Here is a 23,491-nt window from a genome sequence, read left to right on the forward strand (position 1 = left end):
AGGCTTATCTGCCAAATTATTCAGTAGCGTCTGTGCTTAAGTGATGATGCCTGTGTGCAGGAGGGGGATTGTGTAGAACTTGGGAACTTTATGGGCAGGAATACAGACTTGCATGTGAAGGACAGCTTGGGGAAATGTTACCAAGATTTTACATTTATGTATTTGTGGAATGACACATAACTGCCTGAAGTCCTTTTTGAAAATGGAAGCTGGCACACAAATTGCATTGAAGTTTCTGAAATTTTTTTTTCATAGTGTTTAAATGAAAAAGGTGTTGGCAGAAATCACTGTTGTCGTTCAGCTATTGAATTAGTACAGAGTATGAGACAGACTGAAAGAGTCAGCTTGCAGATGGCATCTGAGTTAGCTTGTACTGTATTTATTTCCAGCGATAGGTGACATTCACCAGTTTTTTGTAATCACAATTACGTGGCTAAACTGCTCTTTTTAATTAGCATTTTTCCCCCTTAACTTTTCATAGCATGATCATGTAGTAAACTTCCTGATAAGTAGACCATCATGCATATTTTAAAAATGTTTACAGTTATGACTCCTATCTTTCATTGAATGACTGTGATTATCTTGAAAGTTATATTCAGTTCTAACTCAGCTTCACTGGGTTAAGTTTTTTGCAAGAGGAAGAATGTTTTTTACATGTTTTCAGACAGGAGGAAGTGCTGCTTAGTGAAGAGGGTACTGGGAACAGAGGGCTAATAACCGTTTTTGCCCTTCACCACGTGTTCAGCAGAATGGAGGGTACAGCCACCTACAATTCCTTGAAAAATGATTGTGTTATGTCAGTGACCATTGACAGAACAAACTAATCCTTTTGGTTAGCGGTATCAAAGACTGATAGCAGGTAGTATCATAGCTGTTTATCCCTTTCAAATCTGTCCCCATTCTTGAGAAGTTCTTTAAAGACCAACCAGTGCTTATGAATGAGTTGCAGTACCATGGTGTAAGCTGCTTAAAGATGAAAAATGGTTAAGAAAAATTTAGAAGAAGTATCTGACCTTCTAAAAGGCTTTAAGGCTTAAAATTTGCATCCTGATGAAGAAGAACATAAAATATTTCTTCTGTGTGTTCATGAATTTTTCTGCAAAGAACTAGGTGACGTTTTTTCCATCTTGCCCTGTAGAGATGTGCATGTGCTGTGGTATTTTTCTAGCTTGTTCTCTCTCTGTAACCTGAGCTATGCTTTACCAGATATACTGCCATAAATCTTTTGAATAAAATAGACCTTTTGACAGAAGATCAAGAAGTCTAGAGGGTGTTTGACTATTAGCCATTTAGCAAGAAATGAATCATTCAATTTCAACCCTGTAGGGAATGTTTAATGTAGTTACAGAGCTTCAGTATCACCAAGCTACTCTTGTCCTGCTGGTTTTCGAACCAGGGCCTTAAATTAATCAATCAAACAGATTTTGCTGAATGGTTCCTAATGCAGTTAGGAATCACAGGCAGTGAATGACCTGTATCTCCAGAGAGTTTTGTCTCGGTAGAGTTTTCTTTTCACTCCCTTCCCAAATGTGTTGATTTCTTGGGAATTCATTTTCTGATGACACACAAAGTAAGCTGCAGTGGCTATTTAAAGTGGATGATGTCCAAGTGATGCAAGTCACTTTTGAGGAAGGAAACAAATACGGAGTCTTGAGTTTGTTGGGGCTTTCTGTGGGAGTTTTTTTGTTTTCTCATGGAAAAAGTCACAGCATTCTTATACTGTGCATGTTGCCTCCCAAGAAATAAACTGTTCTCTGTCTTCGAATACCAGAATTACTATTCAGAATACACAATGTTGTGACAATAAATAAACGGTATAACAGTAGCCCATAAAATGGAATTTTTCAAGAAGTCATTTCAGTTTTACTATTCTGTGTTTCCTTCCGCTTTCTTCTGAAAGCTAGCTGTCCTGTTTGCCTATATGAAAAAACTAAAGCTGTAACATGCAGAGTTTGCAGAACTTCCAAGTTTTTGTTAATGTCAGCTCATTTCAGTAAAATGTTCAATAATTTTAAGAAATGGTTGCCAGTTAAAAATTCTCTTTGCTTGCAACAGTATCATGTATTTCACTAAAGCATTCTCCTACTTTAAGTTCTGATTCTGTGTATTTGTTACTTACATTAATAGGGAGAAATAGACATGACAAAGAGATAAAAAACCCATTTAAATAGATTTTGAAAAACATGGTGTCTCAGCTTACCATGCTTTGGGACCAGCTGTGTAGATGCCCCTGTGCCCCCTGTAAGTCTCTGCAAAGCAGAGTCATGTGAGGTCTCACATGTGAATTTCTGCCAGAGCTATTTTTCCATGCAACTTGAGTATCTCAAGCACATGATACTTCTGCTCTCTGGTTTCCAGGATCAGGAAAATTGGCCGTCCTTGCTTTCAAGGATTTTTAAATTCCTTTTTAGAGGTGATGAAACTGAGACTATTGCTGGTCTGTTGGAGGAGAAGCTTTTTGATATCGTGCCCTTTTTAAGTTTCTTCCATTTGGAAAACTATGGTGATGTTTTAAATGTTGCAGAGTCTATAAAAAGATAAAAATTCCAAATAAAGTTTGCTTTGTTTGTAGTCTTAATCCCCTTTGTATGCAGTGCTTTATGATACAGTTTTCAGTCATGAAGGCATAAATGATGTGTTTGTTCCCTCTCCTTCAAGAACTTCCACAGGCAAAGAGAGGGCTCTAGGCATGAGCTGAGGTAGCATAGGAAGTCAGTTTTCCTATGTTATTTGTTGCAAGAAGTTGTGTTCTGAGAAGGAGTAATGAGAGGAAGATGATCTCGTGGTTAGTGACTGGCTGGAGCTGCAGTTCTTTGACAATGGATTTTCTTTGCTTTGTCCATAAAATTATTATGGTATGTGGGCAACTGTTACCCAGATATCCCAAAGTACTCAGACATGGGTGCTCCTTAATCAGTGGCTGATAGGAGAAGATGAGATGATGGAATGTGGAAGATGAAATTTGGGAGTCAGACTAGCAGGAGGGTGTCTGAGCATCACAGGCTGAAATTGAAATTCGTAGGACCTCTGTTCTGAACTTGTACAGTATACACTGAAAATGTGATGTGCTTTGAAGAATTAGGCCTTCAAATGTTAAATTAGAGAGCCGGAATTGGTTTGTGCTGCTGACAATTACGACCTTTTCTGCTGTTTTGTAGTTTCCAGTCTATAACGTAAACATATTTGTAAATGTTTGAGGCATTTTAGTGGTACAGAGAGTGCTTAAAGGAGTGGCGTATAGCATCCAATGGTGATTTTTGAGAATGTGATACAGTGAGCAGCATTAAAAAAAAAAAGCCAATTTAGGGAATATAATGATTCTTTATTCATTCAGAGATTTTTAGAGAGATTCAGTAAATTCACACCTAGACTAATCTGATAGGATTTAAAATATAGAAGCTATGTAAAGCCTTCTGTTCCAGCTATAGATCAAGTATCGACTGACAGGGTGTGAAGAAATTGCTGCTCTTTAGTGGTTTGTTTTTTTTCTAAAATACAGTTCTTTTCCGTTTTCTCTGAAAGAGGAGAAAATAATTGGCACCTGCCATGTTTCAAGTAGTGTCACCAGTATCCTGTGACTAAGACTGCAGGATTGTCCCTCCCCTTCCCGAGTCATTCTCAGTCCTGCAGTCCTGTTGCTCATACTGCTGTCCTCTAGCTACCTGAGTTTAGTTTTTTACTGTGTCAAGTTCTTAATGTAACTGGAAACAATTGTGAAGACAATTGTGCACAAGTCTAGTTTGTTGTAAAAGAGTGAACTTTGCAATAAAATCTTATTAAAAAGACATCTTGGAAGGAAAGAGGTGAATGGGAAACATTTAACAGCCTAATGAATTATTAAACTAAAACCTACTGTAAAATGTTTTCTGCCTGTTGTCAACAGGTTCAGTACTATGAGTCAGTGTTTTACTTTGAGGATGGTGGGATAAGACCCTTACAAGCTTCTGTGTAATTGGGATGTGGATACTTACCTGTGGAAAGTCATCTCTTATTCTACCCAGATTTCATTTGTGTTTTCATTCTAAGCATATGTAAATATTTGTGTGTGTTTTTAGAGAACATATGCATAGATTGAATAAGTAATCATTAACATTATATGGAAAAAAAAAGCTGGTTATTTCCAGCTTGTGTTTGTTTCCTTGGAGAGTTTTTATGCTTATTTTAAACAGATTAGAAGAAAAAAGTTATAGGAAGGTGAGTGTTTTGAGTTAAGGTCATTTTTTGAATGAGTGCAATAAAGTTGTGAGAGAGAAGACGATGAAAACATGTGCATGAATGGGGAAAATATGGTTACAGGACAAATGTTTTTCTTTATGTCCTGCTCTGTAAAGATTGTAGTAGAGAGTGGCCTGAAAACATGTAAATTTAAATTAACTTCAGAGAATAGCACAAGAGAGCCTCCTGAGAGCCTCAGGTGATTTTTTTTTTTTCTGTTTGTAGCATAAATAATTTGTTTTGTGATAGAGAAAATGAAGTGCTGCAGTAGGTTCACAGATACAGAGAGCATGCCAGAAAAAAAGTGCTTAACAACAAAGGATGATACAAGCAAAACAAAGGGATGTGAAGCCATTGCAAGGATTTTATGATGTTTTCCTAATGTGTCTAAAGATTTCAAGTATGCAGAGAAGATACTCTCAGAACCCTTGAAATTGTATAGGGAGTGAGCATTTGTAATAGTAATTACTTTGAAAGTTTGTTACATGTTATGATGCTAATTTCGGGGTTTACACACACACACGCACACACACACACACTCCCTCATACCCACCCACACCCTCCCCACCGCCCCCTCGTGTTTATTCCTGTTGGGAAGATCAGAATATAATTTTCTAATCATGGCGATTTTAAAAAATAGTTGAGGGCTTGGATTATACTAGAATTTTGTGTGGCAAGATGATAAAAGAAGAAAAGGTACTAGCCTGGCAGTCATTTCACTTAAACAAGGTGCTCTTCATTACCAAGAGTTTGTCTCCTGCACTTATCTATGCATGTCTTAGTAAAGGATATAAAAATTGTTATTCCATTTGAAGTTCCCCAAACCAAAGTGGTTTGTTCTTTTTGATTAAGAGAGGCACTGCTAAAGGAAAGGCTTCTTGTACGTTTGCCATGCTACTGAAAAACAGCTAATGTTCTGTGAAGCCTGTGCCAGAATATATAAGTTGATTTTAAATTTGAAGAATATGTGGTAGGTGTAAACAGTAAAGACATGGATAATGTGGGGTAAGGAAGGAGAAAAGATGTAATGCCGTTTTATATCTATTATACCTATTCCTGTTTGTAGCTGTATATGTGAAAGTGTTTTAATTGAACGTTTTAGTAATTCTTATTCTTGAGGGAGTCAAAGGTATGTAGTGAATAAGGTAGTGTTTGGATAGTCCAGACCACTAAGAACATATAATGGCAAACCAAAGGTAGTCCAGGAAACTATACACTTGTATTTCTTAATTATAGTCTTGTTAAAAAATAGAATCATGTGTGTTCCAGATTTCCACAAAATATATTTAGGCATTGAAAACTATTATGAGCAACTTAAACTGTCTATTTTGTTTATTTTCCACATACGCCTGCTTTAAGAAAAATAGTTGGTTATCTGGAGGAACAAATAAACCCTTTTATCTTTCTATGTGTTGGTTTCTACCAATTGCTCTTTCTTAATATCTCTCGTTACCCTTACAGAGATAATTAATTCAAAAAGAAGGTATGGTAAATGGGCATTTCAGATAGTCAAAGGGTAGCTGCTTCATTTTAAGTACAGTGAATTACTTAAGTACTGTGCTATATTTGAGCCCTTGAAGCATCAGCACTGCCAGTTTAACTGGAAACATTCATTGTTCTCAATGTAAATCAGAGCTCACTGAAATGTGTAGATGAGATTTGTGGCTGTTTTTTCTTCATGAGATTGCATGTCTGCTTGCTCTTACTTAAATAAGCTATTAGGTAAAGTATATGTACATACATGTACACACACATTTGTACGTGTATATGTATATACACATATACTGGGTAACATAAGCTCTTGGGCAGAGCTCTTTTTCTTCCCAGTTAGAAGGGAAAATATATGGATATCTGGCTTCCTTTTTTGTTAGCTTTACCACTGACCTTTATTGCAGTCTGCAGGCAAGACTAAAAAATTGGCACAGACAGATTGGATATCGCCTTTTCTTTTGTGGTCTGGCAGAACTCCTAAATTGTTAGGAAATGAGACTTGACAGTTTGTATTATTAATTGGAAAACAATCTAATAGTATTATGACTGACTTCAATCTAATGCCCCACATCAATTGACTCTTGTCATCCTCCAAGGATGCATCACTTTTTCTTTTTTTTTTTTTTCTTTTTTTTTTCTTTTTTTTTTAATGCTATCACTCAAGACTTCAGGAAATGTCATTATTCGAGGAATATAGAAAGTAGAGCCAACAAGGCTTTAAAACAATTCTGTTTTCATGTGGAATGTAATTTATGAAATGAAGTAATACCAAAGATGGAAAAGAAGTTTGTTGGCAGACCTGACTTGCTGCATTGAATTTGAAATAACAGTTGTGTAACTGTTTTATTCAGTTCAGCCTATGTGTTTTCAGCTGTGACCAGTGCCACTCGAGTTGTTGAAAGTACAAAAAGACAAGTATCGTCTCCCATATTCACGCTTCAGACTTTCAGTTAAATACATTGATCACATTTAATTCTCTGAACCAAATTATTTCCTAAATGCTACATTTATTTTGTTAGCAAAGCACAAGTATTTTTTACTACAGTAATTTTGAGAAGCGTTTGGTAGAAGTATTGTCTCCCAAGTAGTGCTTATTATGACCCCAAATAAATGGCTAGTTCTTATTACAGCTTTAGTAAGCAACAGCTACATACCTAAATTTAAGTTGAGATTTGAGCTTAAAACAGAAATTTGTCTTTTTTTATCATACGTAAGTAGAATTTTCCAATACTACTACTACTAGATGTTATTTAGTTTGAATTAAAATTTTTTACACCAGCCCCTTTGTGAAAATAGCCTTCTGACAACTTTTGTAAAAATTCAAATTAATGGAAGAATGAAAGTGAGACCTTAGAATTTTAATTTGGGTAAAAAGTAATGTAATTATTTCATTTAATTATTTCACATCTGGCAAATTTTATTTTCTAGTTCTCAAGCATGGCAATTTGCTGTTAGATTTTAGACTCCCTTGAAAGAAAATTTCAGTAATGAAGGGTCGTACTCTACTTTGTAGAATTCTGTCAAGAGCAACTCTAAATTGCCAGGTTTTAATTTCTTTTAAAAAAAGGAACTAAGGGTCTGTTCCTCACTAAAAGTCTCTTTCATAGTGTTGTAACTTTGATATTGGTGGCATTAAGGCCTTAGCTCTTAGCAAAGAAGCTAGTGGTACATCAGAGCTACTCATCTCTAGCTTTTGACAGTGAAAACACAGTTTTAACAACTACTCGGGGGAAGAGTAGGGACAAGTGAAGACACAGCAAGTCAGAAGAGCAGCATGTGCATGTTCTTCTCTGAACTCCTGCTGCTGTGGGTTTTCTATGTGTGTGAGTGGGAGTGTGGTGGCACTCTTAATTCCCCATTTTTCTTCTATTTGTGTGAGAATTGAGATAAGAGAGAAGAGCAAGTGAAGGGAGCAGGTGCTCTCGGTGGATGATAATTGTTAACCTGTTTCCAGCTGCCTCTTCCCACTCATCATTTCACTCCAGCTGCCTTAGTGGTGTAGTAGAGTGTAGATATTTACATTATCTCAGTTTGCTTTCCTGTTCCGCCCTCAACCAGCACTGTCTGTTTCACCACACACTCCTTGGGAGCCCCCTATAGAATGGCCTTTGTGGCGTAGGATCACTTGGCAGTCCATTTGGCTTGCTCTTTTGGACTTGGTTTGGCTTGTAGATTGCTAACTGAAGAGTCCTGGCACTGGAGGACACTGCCTTCAGGAGATCTTGATCTTATTCTTCTCATAAGGTGAGGTATCTTATCTATTTCTACTTCCAGATGACGCTATAAGATTAATTTCAGGTTATCTGTTCCCTCAGCAAAGTATTTGCCCACTCCTTTGTCCCTTTTGGAAGGTCAAACTCGGCCTCATCTGAACTGTAGTCTTACATTAGTATGAAATTTCCATTCTTTACTATTTTCCTAAGAATTTATACGATCAGTTAGAAGATAATTACAAAAAAAGTTATCATAAATATATGTTTTGAGCGAAAATAAATTACAGTTAGAAATTTCAGATCCAGTGATGCCATCTTACTGATACATCTTTGCTTTCAAAAGCAAAAGTGTTCCAAAAAAAGTAAACAGCAATGTAAGCAGCCATGGAGAAGTATTAGCTTAGTACTTGCCATTCTAATATTTGAGTGCTTAAGCTATGGTGCAGTTTAGGATTTTCTTCTTGCGGTTTATAATGCATGTATCCAATTCTCACACACAAAAGCAGTGATAAGCTCTTCTACATTCCACCATAACTGAGACTAAACATTTGCTGTACTGATGAAGGCTACCAGGACAAATAAGAGAGAATTAGAGCTTAGTGTGAAAGGCGTGTATACTTGAAGAAATGGACCTGAATATTAACAGATTAAAAATAAAACATGCATTATGGATTAAAATGATAATATGAATTCAGAACCTCTTTAGTTACGCTGTCCTTTGCTTCAGATTTGATAGAAGAAGCGGTGTTAGACATATATCAAAAAATACTTCCTTTGGGGAATCTTTTTTTTTTCCCTTCCCTTTGAGAAATCTGTTAGCTTCTTTCCTCCAAACAGAATTTAGTGCAGTTTACCCTCATTTGGATAAACACATACCATTTTTTACGATCCCAGTCCAAAATGCTGGGAGAAAATGTTTAATGATAAGGGATTCCAAAGGCTGATAACGTGCTCGATTAAAATAAAATTTGTTTTCAGTTTAAAAGCTCTTTTCAATTAAATTCATATTCAATTTGTATATGCCTCATATAAAACTACTAAATTCTTGCAATCTTCAGTAGCGTTAGTTAACGTGATGTACTGATTTTTCTCTGTACTTTTGGGAATGTTGTACTAGAGAGTACTCCACAATCATTTAGTCACTGGTTTTCACTGGAATCTGATGGCCAGGGAACAAGTCCAGAAAGATGCAGGTTGGCTTGTCACGCCTCTTGTGTTACGGACTGCTGGCCACTGTGCACATACAGCATATATAAGATTTGATAATGAAAATGCTAAGGCCACACAGAGACAGAAAACTGAAGTACAGTAGCCATAAACTTCATCATTTCTCAGGTTTATACACTCACAGTATATACAATACACTAAATCTGTATTTCTCTACTTTTTACTAGTGAAAAAGAATATTTAACATGAAGGAGAAGTCTTGTAGAAGGCTTGGCATGTTACTTTGGGGTTTTGTTTGTTTTTAATATTGGGACCAGCTATCCATGAATCTGCTAAGAGAGAAGTGTATCACAATTAGTCAATCATGTTACTCTTAAAAGGGAAAGATAAGAATATTTCTGATCTCTGTAAGATGAATCAAATGTTGAAAAAGCCTGGTAGTTTGTGTGTTTATTAAAAAAAGAAAGGTTTTCATATGTAATTTTTTTTAAAACTATGGGTGAATCTGTCATGGGAGAAGACTCTAAAATTATACTTCAGGCTAAAGAACCTATGGACAAATTCTAGAAAATGCATTAATTCACTGTTGCCAAATTTTAGTGAAGCTGGATCTGTATGTCAGCAGAGTAGGTTGGTTTTTACTCCCATTAAGCAGTTGTATTATTTTCTTATAATACCACATGCAGTTCTTGGCACATTTCCCTGGAGCTTTGGAAGTTTGTCTGCACAATAACATTTAATTTCTATTTTAGCTGCTTTGTTGTACAGTATGTAATCTAAGTATCAGTAAAATAGATTGTGGTAAGTTTGTTGATCTATCGTAAGTTTTTGAGTGACTCCCGCCCATTTCTGCCAAGCACAGCTAGCCTCCCGTTTTTCTTTCTCTGTTTCTGCAGGCTGCCTTGTATCGTCTGAGTGGGGATTGGAATCCTTTACATGTTGATCCAAGTTTTGCTGCTCTTGGAGGTGAGCTGAGGGGTACCATTGTATTAGTATTTGGACAAAGGATGATGTAAATGTGTTTTTAATCTTTTTTTCACTTAGTCTGTACATCTTTAACAAGCTGGAAAAAACAGTGCTTTTTTAAAGCTGTTCTTGGAGTCACCGTTAGATGTCTTCAAAGTTCTGTGTGACACTTCAACTTTAAAGCATTGCTTCTTGTAGCTAGGAATGCAAATGAGCTTGGACTCTGCGTACAATGGAAACCTGCCTCTTATCCTATTTTCCTTTCAGAGCTTGTTTGTTGCCACTATCCCATGTTTACAATCTCTATTTCAGAAGCAGAAATAATTGACTATCAAAAGCTTCAGAAGCAATTCCATAAATTCTTTGATAGATAATTCTTTCCATCTAAATAATTTTGAGATTTTTTTGGTCTCAGTGGAATTTTTTTTGTGCTTCTGTGTAGTCTTCTCAATCCCGATAAATCTCGGGAGAGTGGGAGAGCAGAAGTCTTCTTTCCTATAAAATTGCTTAACTGCATGTCTTGCTAGCATAGTAGCTTGTTCATTTATGTAATGCTACCTGCCAAAACAACAGACCATAGGCTACATTAACTAATTCTTGCAGAGATGTAATTACTAAAGAAAGGTCTGTTTTCTTAAATTTCTATTGTAAAGGTATTTTTTGGAGTTCTTTTCAGGCCTTGCTAGTAGCATAGTGTGATTACTCCTGGCAGAGAGCAATTCGATTTACATAAGAAATTTTCCTGAATATGTATGCTTTCATCATAAACTTTCCATGAAAATACTGGTCTGTAATAATTGGTCTGCAGTTTTCTGGTGACTTCTTTTTAATATAGAAGTATCATTGTATGGTGTTCTTACCAAGATACATAGAGCAGAGCTATGCTTCCTTGTTCAGATTGCACTTAACATACTTCCACAAATCGTCTCCTTTCATAAATGCATACTAATTGTTTGGTTAACTCTGTTTTGTATAATTCTATGTAAATTTGTGTTAATAAATAATGATAATCAAATACCAGAGTCTATAAAGAGATTTCCCTGCTTTATTAAATGATTCTGTTTGTTTAGCTGATGATTTTGGATAAATATTTGGATGGAATCACCCAGTTACTCTTGAAGATGCTGGAGGAGAAAAATACATGTTTATAACTGAAACCCCAGTGTTTAAAATAATTATGATAATCCTATAAAAACTAACAAAAGAAGAGGAGTAGAAGTCTTTTACCTGCTGACACAAAGAGCACTGGCATTTAGACACAGTGAAAAATGAAATTAACTCTGTAGAATGAGGTAGTCTCTCTGAACAGAAAACTGCCACACTGGATTTTGGAACTGTGGCAGTCTCCTACTCAAATACCTATACTAAATGTAGGTTCAGACAAAGCAGAAAATGACTGTAAAGATACTCCACAAATATTTTTTTCTAGTTATACAAAAGATTTTTTGTTTCGGCATATTCACTCATCTTCTTGTCTTTAATCTCTGTGAATGTTCTCTTTGACTGGCTCTCACCAACATGCACATGCAGCATAATGCACTTAGGTTGTTCCAGGATTATTGTTAAGCTTTCCTGTGGGTAATGTTTCGGAGGAGATATACTACATGAAAACACCTCTTTATATTCTTGTGCCTTTATTTCTGTACCTTGTGACCATTTCCAAGACACTAGAAAGTGAAAGCAACGTTTACTTTGTTTTCATTTTAGTCTAGATAATAAGTAACTTGATTGCCTTACAGATTTTTCTTTGAGAATGCATTAGTTTTATAAAGAAAATACTGGGGAGAGTAGTACCGTATATATTTGTCTGTTTCTGAATTCTGAAAATAGTGTGGGTTTTAGGTTCTTGCATGGTGAATTGAGCTAAGCTTTAAATGTCATTATAACATTCTGTATGAGGGAGACTGAATACTGATATTGTTACAATGATGCCAGTAATCTGTTTTAAAATTGACTACATGGTATCTTTGTGCTTTCAGAAATACTCTGTGCAGAGTGTACAAAAAAGAAAGTGCTATTAGAAGTGTGCATATTCAAATATCTTACAGGAAAGAAATGGCAGAATGATCAAAGTGGAATACTTGCAGCAAGAAAACAGAATCATGTTCCTTTTAGCCTGTCCTTCATCTCCTCTCCTAACCTAATGAGTAAAAATTTCTGTTTCTCATCCTTACTCCTGCTAGTCTTGTTTTTCCTTTGGGCCGCATCACAGAATTGCCATCTTTCCCAGCATTGAGTCCTAGTGGCTTTTTTGTCTCTGTCTTGAAGATGGTTTCTTCTTCTTCTACATCTTCTGATTCTCTGCAGGCTAGACTTTATCCTATCTCCTGGTTTTGGTTTGTTTGGTTTTGGTTTTGCTTTTCCTTTTTTCTCCCAGCTGTTGTCCCTTGGGACAACTTTTCATGCTGTGTAGATGCTATGAGGAGTTGTTTAGAGCTCAGGAAAAACAGTCTCTGGCAGCTGAGACTGGCAGATGAGTTCCAGGCAAAGCAACTGGTTTCAGAGCCAAAGCTGGACAGATCTGTCTTGAATCCGTGGGCTATTGCAAGTGTGATCAATTACTGTCCACATGCCCTGTCAGGTCAGAGCAACCTGTTAAGGGATCAGAACACACTCAGTACAAGCAGCATCTTTAAAACTTAACCATTGCACTTTAGCAAATCTCAGGCCAGTTTTCAAAGGTTTATTTTGTCAGACTTTGACAGGACTGGAAAGAGATTCAGCGCTAATACAGATTATGCCCTGCCAAGTTTCAGGTCTTGCTCCAAAGCATAGAAGTGTGGGGAACTGTGACCAAAAATGTTAGTATAAACAAAACACGCTAAATTTTCATTTCTCTTTTGTGTTAGATGTGTTCAAAATGCCTGAAATCTTTTCAGGGTTTTTTCCACTTCTAAATAAAGAAGTGTGCACTATATTTGAAGACTTTTGGCAACCATGAATAGGAATTAAAAATGGGAAGCATCAAATAATCTTAGTATCACCACTTTTTAATCATTACAGTCCCTCTTACCCTTGATATGTGTACTTCCATGTAACTGTGTGTCTGGTGTGCCTATGCATGTATATTAAAACAGCCAATCTCCTTATTTTCCATTTTGTCACCTCTACAGGCAGGGACTAATTCTACTTGTGAGTCTTACATAGCATAGGCAGTGTTGGAGTGCCAGTCCTCAGTGAGCACTTTCCTTTGCTTCAAAGTAGAGGAAACAATAAATGGTAACAGATGCTTTTTCAGTGAGATAAATTAGGTTAAAAAGAAAAAGGATTAAGAACATCATTGGAGGAAAATATTATGAAGAAAATACAGATATTTGTAGAAGCAACATGCAAACTCCTAATATTACAAATGCTAAAATGTTACTTTTCAAAATAGGATTTAAGAAGCCTATACTTCATGGACTATGCTCCTTTGGGTTTGCTGCTAGAAACGTTTTGAAGCAGTTTGCAAATAATGATGTGAACAGATTCAAGGCGATCAAGGTCTGTGTGTTCATTCTTTTCAGTTAATTTTTTTGATTTTTCTGGTTTTGGTGCCAAAAAAAATTCTTTAGGGTGGGAAAAGGCTTTTGCACTGCCTTGACTGCCACATTGTTTTTACTTATTGCTACGTGCGTTTTAATGCCTCTGTCTGGTATGTTTACTTAAATATTAGGCTTTCTACATTGCTAGTTGACTGATTTTTCTCTTTGCTTTTTCTCATTTCAGTAGAGCCTATGCTTTTTTTGCATTTATGTATGACAGATCTATTCACACCCCCGCTTTTCTTTTTTTTTTTTTTTAGGTTCGCTTTGCGAGACCAGTCTTTCCGGGGCAGACTTTACAAACAGAAATGTGGAAGGAAGGAAACAGAATCCATTTTCAGACCAAGGTCAGAACACATTCACCATTGCGGGCTTTAGAGAAAGATGTGTTGGTTAAAAGACTGGGGTATGAGGAGAAGCAAAAAAAGTGGCTCATCAAGCACACCATTGAAGAAGGTTTTGTAAAGCAATTAAGTGAATAGAATGAAATATTCTTACTTATTTTATGGTGTCACTAAGATTCCAGTAAAAATACCATTATACTTACAGGACTTAATACACTCCGTATATTAAATAATATGAGAACTTGTTTCATCGTATTGCATTCTCTGTGTTTGTCCACTGTGGCAGAGCAAAAAGCAGTCATTCTCAGGTCAGCGTAGTTTGTACTTGTTTTCTGCTGTTCATCATAACCTTGTGTATGCATCTTTTTTTAACATTTGTTTATCTTAAATTAACTCCTGACAGTTAGTTTACGCAGGTAAACTTCTACAAATTTAGTTTAAATTGAGTTAAACTTAAGCTGCATCTACACAGAACAACTTACTTAAGAATGGAAGTTTCATAGCAGTTGGACATAGTAACTACAATAAAACAGAATTTACACTTTCATAAATTCAGTTGCTGCATTATTCTATTTTCTTTAGCATTGCTGTTAGCATTTTGTGTGAGTATCCTGTAATCCTTCCTACACTTGGTAGGATACTTACTGGAAGCTAAGGATAAAATACTCTATGTAGAGGCGAAAAGTAAATTCTCATCGCTTCTGTTGTAGCATCCTATGACACTGTCACTTTCTTAAACTATGATTTGCTACTGTATTTGTCAATATGTGTTATGCAGCTGCAATTTACACTGCTTTGGCTGGCCAAAGTTTTGCAACCCCATCTCTGTAAAAATGTGGCCAGCTGTTGATTAGTGAGTACAGCAGCAGGGATAGTTGCAGCTGCAGGGAGGATTGGGCAGGCAAAATCAAATGAGGAGAGTCATCGTGAGAACATAGGGTTGCTGTTTCCACAGGAGTACAGCTTTCTGGGATAAATATTGACTGAAAGATGTAAATTTTGTTTGCAGACCTTGTGAGTGTTAGCAGCTGTAGAATTTCAGAATGATAACAACATCGAGGCTACTATGTACAAACTCTCCATCTCTGGTTACTAGTAGTAAATAAGACAGTTTGGTGCCTTTGGAGATTACTGTATTGGAGATGACGTAGCTATATTTAAAAGATACTACCACCCAGTCCTGACAGAATTTCTAGACTTCAGGTATTTACTTTTGGGGGTTTGCATGTACAGTGTAAATTAACAGAATTAATGATATGCTTCTAAGCCCTTTGGTATCTGTAAACAGAGTGGGATGTTTTGTTGTGTTTAAAGGCTGCATTTGTTATTATGCTTGGTTTAGTCATTGCTAATATGTAGAGTTTTGGGGGGTTTTGCTACAGGTTTTTTTTTTTCACAAGTGTGGAGTAACTTATTTTGGAGAGAAATTACAATAAGAGGATTATAGAAAACCACCTTGTTTCAACAGTTATGAATTGTGCAGAATTTTGTTTCTTATTGCATGTTGGATTACTCTGACATAAAGCCATCTTTGTACTTGTAATAAACTTTGGTTAAATCAAACTAAAAGTAGACATATAACTTCGATATGATGGTTTAAATCCATTTTCAGCATTGTCTGAAGTGCAGTGGCAGCAGGTGACAAGCTGTTAGGCATGATTTGAGTAATTGTTATTAGGTAGTCTTTCTGTATTAATTTCACCTGTGTAATAAACTAGGCTGTGATACTGGGTATTCGTCCTTTTTGGCTGTTTATCATATAACTCTCTATATGCATTGTCAGCGAATCATTTTTCCATCTTCTGTTTGCTGCCATAAGTCAGAATGGTTTGTCAGACCCCTTAAAGAGGCAACGCCAAAATGAAACCTGTTTTCTTCTCTGACTTAATTATTTCAAAAAATTAAAACAGAAGATAATTCAAGTATTTTTCATCTTTCTTCATGTAATCTTTCTGGTTTTACAATGCTTAAAAAACTGTTTCTAGTGCAACTTGCAGTGTAAGGCACTTGGAGATAGTGAAACTGTCTGGATGAATTCTTAACAACTGAGAGGAAAAACATTTTAAAACAATGTCTTTCTCAGAACTATTTATGAAGTAACATTAACAGTAACTTACAACACTAGAGGTAAATTTTCAGATAAATAAGGTTTTCCTACCATTTTGTGAACAGAAAAACAGCAATGTATTTTGGTATAATTTCTCAAGAAACAAAAAATTATTTTGCTTGAATAGCTGTTTGCAAAGCATAGTATACTAACTTGTCTCAAGACTACAACGCATTTATGGGGTGGCTTTTTTTTCACTCTGGAACTTTTATGTTTTCTCTTTTCTTCATCTCTGATTTTAAAATCTAAGGAAGACTCCTTGGTTGCCCTTCTGTCGTGACTTTTTGCAAATACATTACCTCTCTAATGTAATTTTTGCCCCCACCACAGGTCAAAGAGACTGGAGAAGTTGCTATTGCAGGGGGCTATGTCGATATAGTACCAGCCTTGGATAAGCCTTCCGCTCGGGAGCCTCTGAAGGTAGGGGGAAGCAATAGAAGTCTTAACTTGCAAAGCAGCATAGTTAGGCTTTCTTTTTGTGAAAAACACGGAAAAAATACTTAGATCACTTACCAGTCTTATTTGCAGTACTTAGGCGAGTATATGAGTTCAGAGATGTGAACACACGCATTGTTTAAGATACAGAGGTTCATGGATCTATTTCACGGGGAAAAATACAGACATTTTAAGATACACAGGATGGCTGATGAAGTTTGAAGTGCTTGATGCTAATTGAACTGTTAGGATAAGCATTGTTACAAAACAAGTGAGGCATGCACCAGTGAGGGCCACAGGTTTTGAGCACTTGCATAACTTAAGATTGAAATTAGTCGCTATAATTTGGGGCTGTACCTGTAAAACAAGCATTTTGTTTTTATTTTGTAGATGTTGAAGATCAAACTCAATCTAAGTTGTAAAAGTGTGTGACCTTTCTTTCTCAATTTTTTCAGATAGACATGGGGAGAGCGGCAGAAAGGCATTAGAAGAACAGAACAAATGAAAATGAGATAGTGTACTCATAGAAAAGAACAGTTTTGTCATTGAATAATTTTGAAAGAAGGCTCTGATAGCTGTTTGTGCGTGTGGTTAGGCCTAACACACAATATGCACTTTATACTATATATATTTTAAAAAATCCTCTGCATGCATGCATTAAACCTTGGGTACTGGACTTACCACAAAAGACAGAATTGTACATGCAATGCTGAGGATGTTTTGGGTTCTTAATGTGGTCTAAAAGACATGGGTGCACAGTGCATTGCATTAATAAACTGTATCTTTTTTTCCCCCATTGATTCCTGCCTGCAAAGGATGAAACTGTAATGCATTGAAGTTTATGAAAATAGTGACATTCATATAAAGCTTGTGATATATTCCTGGAACCTGTTTCTTTTTGCTGGTTGTGTTTAGTCATCTGACATTCTGAACTGTTGCCAAATCAGCATTTGAAGTTCAAACATATAAGCATTATAACTTTTCAGTTAAATAATTATAGAGATTTTTTTTAACATGGGCAGAGCAGTTTTTTTTTTCTTTAAGCTTACTCTGAGGAATTAAGGTGCTTTGGCAGAATTTTGCTGACAGAGGTAGATATCCACCAGGGGAAACTAGCCTGAGTGAGTGAAGATTGGCAAATTTAGATGTCATCAGGAACTTTGTTATATAATGGAAAATGTTAGGCTTAACCGAAGAGATGACAAGATAGCAGCATGAGGAGTATTGCATTCTGGTGTACAGGTCGGTACAGCAGAACAACTAAAGGTATGAGAGCTGCTTTGCTCCAGTTCCAGTTAGATGAAAAATGTCACTGGAGCAGCTTCTTGAAGTGTAGCATTTTATCCAGTACAAGTATTTGTTAAAGAAAGACAGTGAAAGGTTTGCAAAATAATATGTGTTTGGAAAGGTTGAAAATGTAAATGTAGCTAGTCCCACTCTTAAATGATAAACACATTGTGTCTACACTGGAGTTCTGACTGTGTTCATAGTGCAGTATGTTTTGAACATCTTCCATGTCAAGTTAAAGTAATGTACTGCTAAAAATGTTTTTGTCTTCTAAAATCTAACACGCCATTCAGCATGGAAAAAGTGGCAACGGTTATCCTCCGAAGTGAATAAAGGGCAATTTAGAAGCCCTTAGAGCCCTAATTATAAAACATATCTTAAATTGTACTGATAAATGACAACATCTGCGAAGGCAAGATTTGAAATAATTCTCAAGGAAGAGTCCATGAAGCATTTTCTGCTTGAATGTACCTTTAATGCTGAGAGTTGCTAGAGGTGATTATTTGTGGTGGAAGAAATCTCAATTGCATTTAATAATTCTGCAATAGAGACTTTCCTGGACACAGTGCTTGAACTAATAGACATATTTAGTACTTTATTAACAGCGTTTCAATTTTAAATTCTTCATACTCACTCTTTTAAGACTGCAGGGCTGCAGAGTGACCTTGTGTTTGAAGAAATCGGTCGTCGTGTCAAAGAGATTGGAAATGAATTGGTAAAGAAAGTAAATGCGGTATTCCAATGGGACATCACTAAAGATGGAAAAACAGCAATGCAGTGGAGTAAGCTGTAGCTTTTATATAATGCCCTGATGCATTTTTTTAATGACGTGAGATTAATTATACTCATTCTAATTAAACTGATATCTTGAAAATAAGTATAAGGTAGTAGATGAATATTCACTGGGACCTAAAAATCTGAATGCATACTATGCCCAAGTGACAAGGAGGTCAGATAAAGTTCCATAATGGCAGTTACTAACCCTTCTAGGAACATAATTCTGTAACTTGCTTATTTAGATGTAGGCATAGGCAAACCATCCTCCAGAACTTCGGTGCATTTCTACTTACATTTTCCAGAATGGATCACCGCTGCAATTAGAAAAGCAGGCTAAATTAACCTACTAGCAGCTCTGTGTTACAGTAATCTGTCTGCTAGTGATGTACTCGCTAACTAATCTAAAACAAACAAGTATTTATTTCTACTGCATTGTTCTTGTCACTTCGGTGAAAATATAGCCCAATTTGTTTCCATTCAAGTTTCCTGAGATCAAGGTTTAATGACTGTATAATGATGCTTACCCGTCCTTTAAGCATGGGACTGCTTAAAGGTTAAAGCTTGTCATAGCAATGGGTCAGAGAGGAAGTGTTTCCTGGTAAAAGTGGATTATACAAGCATGTGAAATGGTCTGATGGGGGCAAAACTATTTCCTCAAAAAACTTCTCCTCTTAAATTCTCTTATGCTCAGTTTCTAAGGACATGTATTTTTGCAAAAAGCAGTCTAATTTTAGTACTTGGGTATATTGCATTGTCTTTGGAATTATTCAGGTTTTTTTGCTGAGGTGTCCTGAATGGTCTGTTGGTAGAATGTAAAGTTTTTCCAAAGGGATAAATCATAGTCAGATTGTAACTTCTGGAGAAGTTAGTGGAGAAATGCAAGTCTTGGGGTCAAATCTGTCACTTAGACTGCTACATTTTGATTGGTCTCAATGGTTGGTTCTAGTCAGAACAGTTTTGGGGGAGATACAGATGAGTTGGCCTGCCCTTTGACAGGCTGAGGGGGCAGACTGACATGTTGGTAGGTCAAATCAGGTCTGCGTGCTTTGTCCTACATGAACTGTGACTTTTTTAAACTGTTGTTAAGTCTTTGCAATGTTTGTTCTCAAGAAATGATTATTGTGTTTAAGAAACTGCTCTTCCTTTTATACAGCGATGGTCATATTTATAATAACCAAAAATCTATCTTCAAGATGATTTATCATTGTTGTTAATTTTGGAACTGCTTTGTTTGTCACTTAAATCCAGTATTACGTATGTTCAAAGTATGGAGGGACAAATCAACGGAAGAAAAATCTGATGAGGGGTGTTCAAGACGTGAATAAAATTTCTTGCTCAGGAAGATCTTAAGCTGCGAACTGCTGAACACAGAACAGGCACATTTAAAGATTTAGACCTGAGCGGTGGCCTTGCATGCCTCATGAGGCCAAGTTTTATTAGAGGGGAAACAGGTGGATGTTTTTGCCATTTTATCCAGAGAGAGAGAGAGAGAGAGTACTCCTGCTTTGAGTAAATCAAGAGTCAGCCTTTTCTGTTTTTCAGACAAAGCTTGTTCTCTCTTCCTGTTTCCTACTGAAGCAGTGGGAGGAAAGTAGTGCCTTCTTCCAATGCTTATTTCTGTAGCTGAAAGGGATTAAATAGACATAACGTTTCTTTGTTCTGTTCCCTCTGCTTCTGTTGCATTCAACAATATCTGTACTTTTATATGAATTTGGAACTACTTAAAGCTCTCTGTGGGATGGAGGGTGGAGGAGATAATCTAATATTTTAAACGTTTTGTGTTGCTGACTACTATTAGGAGCTTAATTGAAACATTTCCAAAATTTTGGAAAAGTTACTGCAAATTTTTGTATAGTATGGTCAGTTCCTTCAAGCTTAGGTGTCAAAACAGTGGCTAGTGTTTATGAATTATGTAGTCTCTATGGTGTAGTAAATATGTTAAGCTGAATGTAAATATCTAGGTGACAAGATGATAGAAACGTAGAAAATGTTGCTTACTTTTCTCATCAGGAATAATGGTATGCAGTTACTCCCTTTGTATATCACTTTTTCAAAGAACTTTTTGTGTCATCTGATGGTTTTCTGAATATCTTTGTGTGTCTTGGAAATTTCAAGCAGTTAAAGGATGAAGAAAACAGGAGTTCGTTAATATTAAAATAAAATCATTAAAATTAAATTTTGATTAATAATTTAAATATTAAATTGTAGTATTAAAATATTAAAATAGTTATGTAAACTCAGTGGCAGAGTGTTAGCAGTTGTGAGAACTGTAGTGTTAATTCTCACAGTTTGTCCTTATGTGGATTAATAACTACTACTATTGCTGTCTTTTTAAGTCTAATGTAGATTTATAATGGCAAGGTATGTATAGCTGCATGATGGAATTTTTATTTTGGGATTTTTTTTAAACACTATTCTGGTCATTAAAAAAAACCCAAACAAACACAAAGCAAAAAAAGACCTTCCAGAGGCAAGCATTCAAGATTTGTAAGTAATTGCCTGCTTAAGTCTTCTTGCTTGTTTGCATACATTATTATTCAGTATTCAAGAGCATCTTCATGTACCGTCTCTTCTACTAGATGCTAACATAATTCCTTTTGCATGGTGAATGTGGAAAAAGAGTATAGTTTGTGGCTTTGCAGTCAAAGGAAGACAGCTTTCTTGCAGTTAAGATATTGCTGATAATCCAAAAGATTTCTAACAGATCTTTATATGGTCATCACCAAGACTTTTGTAATGCACATGAACGATGACAGCCAATTTAGAATATATAACATTGACAATGCCGTTTACTGACTTGAATGCTTGGCTTTTCCTGTTGGAATGGAACCTTCTGTACATAATTAGAAATTTTAGCCTTTGACAAATCAATTTTTTACTTTAAAAATGGAAGGTGATAGTAATTTGTTACCTTTGCTATAGCTTGAATTTAATTACACGTTACTATTTTGACCAGTTTCAAACCTGCTTCAGATTTTAATGTTAGTCAACTCTGTCAGTAGAATTGCACTTCTTCACACTACATTTAAATTTGGTCTACTGATTATTAGTTGATCTTCTGTGCACAATAATTTTGAATCAGTTTTGTAAATGTTATGCTAAGTTAGATTATAACAATTTTGAATTATCTTTCTCTCTTTTCTTAAAGTAAAATTGCTGTTTTGAGAGCTAGATCCCATAACATACATAGCTACAATAAAGCAGAGAGGAAAGTATGACATTAAAATTAATTTAGAATTCAGTTCCTGTGGATAAATATTGCATACTCCTTCAGTGTATGGTCAAAATTCTTGACGTGTTCTCACTGAAACAACTGAAATGTGAGGAGGTAGATTTTTTGGGGGGAGTTTTTTGTTTTGTTTTAAGCCTTGAGTTGATGCTAATTGTTTCATTATCTATCTTTTTTTTAAGGCCTATCTTTCTAAGGGCCTCGCAGGCCTTTACAGGCAGCCTTTGTGGTTCTCTTGGGCTACCTGCTATGCCTCTTTCCCTTATTAAATTTGTTACGTAGTTGTCCTGGCTTGTCTTTTAATTTCTTGACTTGTCACTTCTGCACAGCTTTGTGCTGTTATGAAAACTGCAGCAATTGACAGCACTAGAAACAATCTAGGCCCCGCAGCTCATTGCTGTCTTACTCAATGATTGTAGCTCAGCATCTTCTAATGTCCTTGAGCCTGTTAAGATCTGGGAGGAGGCTGGGAGGGAAGCAAATGAGAGAAAGCACCGCTTTGAAATGAGAGAGGACCACTGTGAAATTTGGTCTCATGTATGCTCAGTCATTCTGTTGTTTTCCAAACTTTCAGGAACCAAAAGGTTTTCTTAAAATTTATATTTATTTTTAGTGTTTTGTTTTAATTGCAACTGTAACCTTTTGATCTGTATTCTCTGCAGTAAGCCAAGATTTTTGTTTATTGCTTTGAATGAAGTGAGGTTTGTGAATTGCATTTAGCTTTTGTTGTTACAGAGACACTTCTTGATGGTAGCACTAATATTAGTAGCACTAGTCTGTTTAATTAGCGATGATCTTTACTTTTACGTCGTTCTCTGTGAATGGTGTGAAGCCATGGGGAGGTGTAGAACCATTGACCTTGTACTCAGGATGTGACATTTTGGATAGCTCTTTCGCTGTCTAAACAACATTGAACTGTAGCCACTGACAACTGGTCTTAATTAGTAGTATTTCTTTATAGAAGCAAGCTGTTCTAATTTAAGAGGATGCTGAAAATCCTCTTAAGAAGGTAAAGCAATACAGATTTTGGCAATATCAAAATCTAAGGAATAAGTTTAACGGTACTGGAGCTATCTTTTCTTATTTTTTAACAAAGTTCTTAATTGAGACCCCCCAGCTTTGACTTCTCCAGGCTACGCTACCTAAAGCATGCTTTGCTCTGTCCTGCATATTTATTACCATCCAACAATTGCCTTTGTTTTCAATGGTTATGAAATATTTATCTTTTTTTTAGAGTTAAACTACTTCATTTCAACTTCTCTTTCCATGGAGAAAAGATGTTGCCATTGAGATTTGTTAGCTGATAGTTAATGGCTCTCTAGAACAGTACTCAGAAGAGTTTACCCATCTGTTGCTTTTCATCATGCTTCTGAAGGCACTGCTGAAGGCAGAAGATACTTCTGTTCCTTTCCAGTTCTCAGAAGAATAAAACTGTGTTAGGAGAACTGGAGAGAAATCGTTATGTGTGGTTGATTGTGAACATCTGACAAATTACAGCAAAACTACTTAATAATTTATGATGCGCTATGACTTCAGGCAATGAAGAGTGGGTAACACTTTGTTCCGTTACTCTCTGTGAAGCAGAATAAAAACCAAACCAAAACAAACAGAAAATAGTCTGACCCCTTAATATTTCTCTCCTAGAAATGGTAAGGCACTCTTCAAAGGCAAAGCAAAACTTGTGCCCCAAATCTTAGATTTTTAGGCTATTTAGCTACCAGCTATAGAATGTCAAT

At 36.0% G+C, this 23,491-nt stretch overlaps 1 protein-coding gene across 7 annotated transcripts in view; it reads left to right on the forward strand.

The window, feature by feature from the left end:
- HSD17B4 (hydroxysteroid 17-beta dehydrogenase 4) overlaps nucleotides 1-23,491 on the forward strand; it is a 64,748-nt gene that overhangs the window by 34,659 nt on the left and 6,598 nt on the right. For 2 of the 7 annotated variants that reach the window (XM_075137738.1, XM_075137740.1), the window contains 5 exons: nucleotides 9,983-10,052; nucleotides 13,429-13,535; nucleotides 13,837-13,923; nucleotides 16,358-16,447; nucleotides 18,393-18,531. In XM_075137738.1, the coding sequence (XP_074993839.1) occupies nucleotides 9,983-10,052; nucleotides 13,429-13,535; nucleotides 13,837-13,923; nucleotides 16,358-16,447; nucleotides 18,393-18,531 (493 nt within the window). Of the gene's footprint in view, nucleotides 1-9,982; nucleotides 10,053-13,428; nucleotides 13,536-13,836; nucleotides 13,924-16,357; nucleotides 16,448-16,917; nucleotides 17,343-18,392; nucleotides 18,532-23,491 lie in introns of those variants that run through there. The other 5 variants (XM_075137739.1, XR_012671031.1, XR_012671032.1 and 2 more) reach the window with 5 other exon arrangements.

This window comes from Calonectris borealis, chromosome Z (assembly GCF_964195595.1).
Source record: "Calonectris borealis chromosome Z, bCalBor7.hap1.2, whole genome shotgun sequence".
Lineage (NCBI taxonomy): Eukaryota > Metazoa > Chordata > Aves > Procellariiformes > Procellariidae > Calonectris > Calonectris borealis.